Raw genomic sequence first — 6,761 nt, 5'->3', positions numbered from 1 at the left:
GGTTTTTATTTAATAGAATTTTTGGACAAAAAAATCGCAATACTGTATATCGCTTTGTTTACAGGATTGCAATATATCGGGATTTATCGTATCATGACCCCTCTGTCATGATAAGTATCGCCAAATTCTCGCCAATACACAGCCCTAATAAACAGTAGTATCACACCTTGTGAACCTTTATAAGCACTTGTCAAAGTTTGATGGGGTTTATTATGAAATTGCCTGAAGCTGGTTATGATATAATTGTGAGCATACATGTCACAGTGAACCAGTAGGTACATATGGGGCACCTGGACATGTTATAAAGCAGGGTTTCTCAAACTTAWTGGGTCTGAGTACCCCTTATAAAGGTGAAAATATTCCAGGGACCCCCTCATAAACCTCATGCCGATTTAAAACTGATATACTACCATTTTAATGCCTGAATGCKYTGAGAATAATTATTMTTTAACTAAATTAACAGTTTATTACAAATTTTTGAGGACCCCCAAGTTATAGCTCGCYGACCCCAGTTTGAGAACCTCTGTTATAAAGGATCTGATTACATAAGATGAACCACACCAAGATAAAGATTGTAATATTGTGCYCCAAGCATGAAAAAACAAKTATGTAGTGRTGTAGTCAAGACCACCTAACCCAAGATTAAGTCAGGACCAAGACCAAAGTATATCGAGACAAGATCAAGATTATTAGGGYCTGAGAACAAGTGGAGACCGAGACCAGGACCCCACAGTACATGGCACAATAAAATGTGAAACATGATCAAAAATGCTTCTCAAATCGATTTCAAAGATCCTCAATGTCCGAGACAAGACCAAGTACAAGTCGAGTCTGACACGAGACTGAGACCATCAACAATGAAAAAAATAACTTGTAAGATGTACTTGAAAAAAATCCTCTAACAAATTTGCACTAGCGTTTGTTAAGTAAATTTAAATYCTACAAATTCATGTAATATTTACACATCATTATCTAGTAAAAGTTATTAAGAATATAGTTAAAGATTTGTGAATAAATCAGGTAAATTTTACTTAATTTGCTCAATTAAATCTTGTAACATATACTTGATCAAAATTTACCTGATTTATTCACAAATTTTTAACTATTTTTAATAACTTTTACTAGATAATGATGAGTAAATGTTACATGAATCTGTAGCATTTAAATTTACTTAACAAACATTAGCGCAAATAGAGGAAAAAAGAAAAAAGAGGATTTTTTTCTAGTAAATCTTACAAGTTCTTTGTAACAGTGCACATGCATCAAGCACAATATTGTAGCATGACACCTCACAGCTACAGAGAGAGGTGTAGCTCTTGTTGTAGTTCAATACTTCACCACCAGGTGGCAGTTTTAAAGAACCTTTATTGGATTCTTCTTCATGAACAACACAGACAAAGTTAAACTCACAGGTCTTATTAATGACTAGGCCTACCACTCTCACTTATGGTTACTTCTGCTGAACGCTTTAACACAAGTTAACAAATAATGAACACACAAATTAGAGAAGCACAACAGACTTATTGCTGAAAGAACAATGTTAACCAATTCCCTACAATGATTTAACAACAACAAACATGAATCCTACCCACAATCCTCCACTGCAGTCACATGACAAACAGCCAAACACAGCAGAATGCTACAATATGCATTCCCTGTTCCCTGACAACTAAATATCACCTACATTATGTCATCAAACTATTGCACACCAACAAATGTATTCAAGCAAAAGAAACCAGACAACTTATGTTTTATTTCCACCATGTCTTGTCCTGTCCTTGAAAAGTGAAGCAAGGAAATGAGGAGCAGCAGCCTTTGTGTGTGCATGCAGCCTCAGTTTTAGTCCAGAAGAGTAGAAGTTACTTCATATATTCATGTTTATGTGCTGTCCAGAAAAAACACTMAAATATTACTGYTAKAATWYTATTAGCATTTACTTTTTTGTACAATAATACTGATATATAARATAATGTGTTTTGTTTATTTAGTAAATTCTAGTAGTTTAGAYATGTTGATATTTTTTGTAAAATTTAAAAGAATAATTAAATAAATGTTACTACACCCTAAAATCCTTTTTTTCAGTGAAAAAATGGTCTCAAGAACTCTAACACTGTAAAATTTGATCTATTCATTTCCCATTGAATGTTATTGACTGGCATCAGCTGTTAGACAGGTTCACCTTCCCATGTGCCGAGTGTCATTAACACCTGAGTGGAGACTGCTGCATTTACYGAGGTGCTGTAATCAGGAGACATGAACGAATGGACAAATGTCCACATGTCTTACACCTTCCAGAATACTGGAACAAAGACAGCACCTGTCCACACGTGGCATACGAGTCTATGGACTGTCTGCACTCTGTTGAGGTCCTGTAGTGTGGAATCAGTTCATATGTTAACCTGGTGCTGACCTGCTGGATCCAACAGCTACATGCTGTGTTCTCTGACTTTCTATGAGTCACAGCCCTGAAGAGGCACCAAACCCTCCTGACATGAAACCAGCACCGGTCCATTTGATCTGATACTGTAATCATTACAACACACCACCTTCCAACAGATGCAGTTTCATTTAAACTCCACTCCATCTGGATGCTGATCCTTCTTGGTCAGCGGACGTCTCTGGTATTTGAATACATAAATACATGATGTACAACTCTGTGTGGAAGCAAAAAAACGGTTGTGTAGAATGTAGTTATGCAAAGACAGTTACCCGCGCACACAAATATGTGTCTTGGCTCAGCAGTAAACATCTGCTGATGACAGAAAGATCCCTGAAAATCTGAGCCTCCCCAGCGTCAGCCCACAACCGCCCGACTTTTCTAAACCGCCATCATTCCCGCCTCAACCTCTGGACTGCAATAAAAGACTCACTAAACTGTGGAATATGTTGAAGCTCTTTTACATTTTGTCACTTTGTTGGAAAACTCTCCTTCTATTCCTGATTCATTTCCTGTGAAGAAGTGCTTTCACAGTCTTTGTTTTACCAGTACCAGCAGAAGCTCTCAACTCAGCTCAATTTTTTTCCATTCAATTTTTTTCTTCTTCTTTTGGATAACAACCGTTCAGTAAACTCTCGTGTCTAATTTACATCCTGCAATACATTTGGTATTCAGGTGAAACAAATAATTATATCCATAAGTAGATTGACTGGCTGGTTTATGTTGCTACAATCCATCACAGCAAAAATGCCAGTGTTAACAACAACAGTGTTAATTTCAACACCAATAAAGTGTCTATATGTGTCCACTAGAGATGTGACGTACACGAACGATGCGAGTCTTTTGAACGGCTCTTTACAATGAATGATAGGAGCTGAATCGCGGGCAGTAACGAGCCATTTGTAGTTTTWTTTCCTTTATTCCTCWTATAATTTTTATTTTTTCATACTTAAATRGCTCCCGCTTTGCTTTTTCATGGAAAACAGGGGGAGTTGTGGAGTACAGAAGCTAACGGTGAAAGGGGGAGGGGGCTTTCCACTTGACAAACACATGGTTCCACCCACGTGACGGGATGACGTCATTACGTACGACTACGTGATGACGTAATACGTTCAAAATCGAACGGCTCTTCTGAACGGCTCTATGAAACAAACGGCTCCCCAAGATCCGGATCCCTTCAAAGAGCCGTTTATCCCATCTCTAAACAATACTTGGTCTCACATTAACATAAAAATAGTGTTAGCGTTAAAATGTAGTGTTAAAAATAACACCATTCAGTGTTAAATATATCACAATACTGAGTTTCATATTAACATTTTAACAGTGTTAGTTGAAATAGAAGAGTTAGAAGAGAAATATAATGGAGTCACTCTTCACACACCAGGACATACCTCTCACTCATGGTGTCGATTTATGTCCAATAAAACAAACTTAAAGTTGAACAACTTGATCAAACTGAACAAGAACACAACCAGAACAACTAATTTTTCCTCTCATGAACGTCTTTAATAGTCATAAACATACAAACACATCATTTCTGCAAGATTTCTCAGCAAGGAATGCTGGGTAAATACTGGTCTGTCTGACATGAGGTGGAAGAAGGCGGGGCTTTTCAGAAAACTGCTTTCAACACTGCATGGTGTCAAATAACAACACTTCAGTGTTAAATAAGACTTAACTGTGGGCGGAGCTTATTTAACACTGTCCAGTGTTGATGCAACACTGAGGAAATCAACACTGTGAATTAACACCAACACTGGGTGTCAGTTTACGCAGAAAATGTTAAAATAACACTAGGGGGTGTTAAATCAACACACAAAAGTTTAACACTGAAATTGCAACACTCCTGTTTTTGCTGTGATCCTTTGGTGTAAAAACCTACAGTACATGCAGAAAGTGCACAGAATGAAGCAGAAAGCTTTAGAGAAATGTTTAAAGGTCACTCAAACTGTGCAGGCACTTTGCAGCACACAAAAAATAGCACTTCATAAAACGTTTTTGATTAAAAAACAGTTTTCATCAAAACTAGATAAGACTTTTCTTCCCAGCAAATCAGAAACAAGCTTTGAAGATAACTAAACGCAGTGACACGTTTTGACAACAACATGCCAGCAGAAGTTCATCTGATCCAAACCAGAACACTCACTGATGGACAGCTCTGTGTGCGTTTTCTGATCCTTCCTGACAGCTGTGGTTGGATTAATGAAGATCCAGTCAACCAGATTAATGGGTTAATATTGGATACAATCCAGGAAAAAATAAGTAGGTCCTCTGGATGGTTCTTCTTTCCTGAAACATTTCGTCTCTCCTCCAAGAGACTTCTTCAGTCTGATGAGTTTCAGGTGAACTCAGCCTTATAAGCACTGCCTCCACATGGACAAACAGGTTAGTCATATGCAAAAGAGGGCCATCGCCTAACAATAGGCTTGATTAGCTCTATTGTTCATAGAGGGTCATGTGACCCATCACCTGACTTATTGGTTTGAATGCTTTGGCTGTGGTTATTTGGTGTCGTGTTATGTGTATGTAGTGAATGCAAGCGGGATTCAACGTCCCCTTGTTTTTGTTTTTTCCCTCTTTGTGTTGGTATCATTGGGGCCCTGATTCACACCTTTTGCTCACAGGGGGCGGAGTCATACTTGCAATAACAGCATTGTAGGTCACTTAACTCGGTCTCCACTTGTCTACAARGCTGGTATTGCAAGCATGACTCCGCCCCCTGTGAGCAAAAGGTGTGAATCAGGGCCCCAAAGACACCAACACAAAGACGGAAAGAGAGACAAAAACAAGTAGACATTGAACCCCGCTTGCATTCACTACATACACATAACACGACGCCTAAGAACCACAACATCCAAACCAATAAGTCAGGTGATGGYGCACATGACCCTCTATGAACAATAGAGCTAATCAAACCTATTGTTAGGCGATGGCTCTCTTTTGCATGTGACTAACCTGTTTGTCCATGTGGAGGCGGAGCTTATAAGGCTGAGTTCACCTGAAACTCATCAGACTGAAGAAGTCTCTTGGAGGAGAGACGAAACGTTTCACTAACAAAGAACCCATCCAGAGGACCTACTGATTTATTTTTTATTTTTTCTACCTGGATTACTGAGATGCATCAGGACAGCATTAAAAATATACATTTTGAAAACTACAGCTCAAGTCTAATGGTTCATGTTGAGTTTTTAACCATTAGGTGCTCAGTACTCCAGAGCAGCTGGTTCCATCACAGTAAATGGACTCTGAGGTGGAAGTCAAAGCAGATTGTTTTTCCTACATAAACTCCTCCCTAAAATCTGCCGCAGCCCCTAAAAGCCCACTAAACACAAACACAATCCGGCCCCCACTGGCCCCCCTCCACGCTGACTGGATTTATTTTGTCAGTGTGCATTAAGAAGATAAAGTTCTGCACCTGAGCTGTGTGTTAGTGTTCGCACTGTTCATGTCCAGGTTACTTACTGCTCGCTGAGGACAGAGGACTGTAATCAGACCTGCAGAGGACCAAAGGAAAAGACAAATGAGGATTGGGATGATGTGGACATGGAGGGGGGAGGGGAGGAAGAGAGAGGAGACAAGTTTATATTACAGTATGTGAAGTGAACTCTGCATGATTTACAGGACAACGTGTTTCTCTGACAGCTGCTTAAACAGAAGGAGACGTCCTGCTGGACAAAAATACACAAAGATGGTTTCTAAATGCAAGGGTACAACACTGGGACATTTACTCAAATATTACTCTAAATCAGAGGTCTCCAAACCATTAGCAGGCTTTTGCAGAACCTGAAGAGGTGATTCAGATGTGTTGGTGCAGAGAAACAAGTAAAACATGGAGGATAGAGGCCCTAGTCGTATAATCAAGTCGAGGATTCTCGTTGGGAGTGACGAGGATGGACGAGATTAGAAACAATCAGATCAGAGGGACAGTGAAGGTGGAACAGTTTAGAGATAAAGCAAGAGAAGCCAGGTTGAGATGGTTTGGACATGTTGAGGAGGGAGAGTGGATATAATGGACAGAGGATGTTGGAGATGGAGCTTCCAGGCAGGAGGAGATGAGGAAGACCACAGAGAAGATTCATGGGTTTAGTGAAGCAGGACACGGAGACGGTTGGTGTAACAGTAGAGAAGGCAGATGATCCACTGTTGCCATCTATGGGGTGTCGTTTGTAAATTTACATAGTCAAAAATTACCACCAATATTTTTGTTTTTGTAGCCTTTTATAAGAAAAATAGAACTGATTTATTTTTCAAAGTCAGTTTTTCACCAGATTCATACATTTATAAATGTCATAGTTTATAAACTAAATATTTAACTTATAAACTA

General features: G+C 39.1%; 1 protein-coding gene across 1 annotated transcript in view; it reads right to left on the bottom strand.

The window, feature by feature from the left end:
• Window positions 1-6,761, bottom strand: part of fam124a (family with sequence similarity 124 member A) — a gene marked incomplete at its 3' end in the record, with an annotated part of 32,805 nt that overhangs the window by 19,000 nt on the left and 7,044 nt on the right. Inside the window, 1 exon segment of the mRNA XM_014026043.1 lies at window positions 5,900-5,931. Coding sequence (XP_013881497.1) covers window positions 5,900-5,931 — 32 coding nt within the window.

Source organism: Austrofundulus limnaeus, unplaced genomic scaffold (assembly GCF_001266775.1).
Source record: "Austrofundulus limnaeus strain Quisiro unplaced genomic scaffold, Austrofundulus_limnaeus-1.0 Scaffold521, whole genome shotgun sequence".
In the NCBI taxonomy this organism is placed as follows: Eukaryota; Metazoa; Chordata; class Actinopteri; order Cyprinodontiformes; family Rivulidae; genus Austrofundulus; species Austrofundulus limnaeus.
This window is presented reverse-complemented; position numbering and strand designations above follow the sequence as displayed.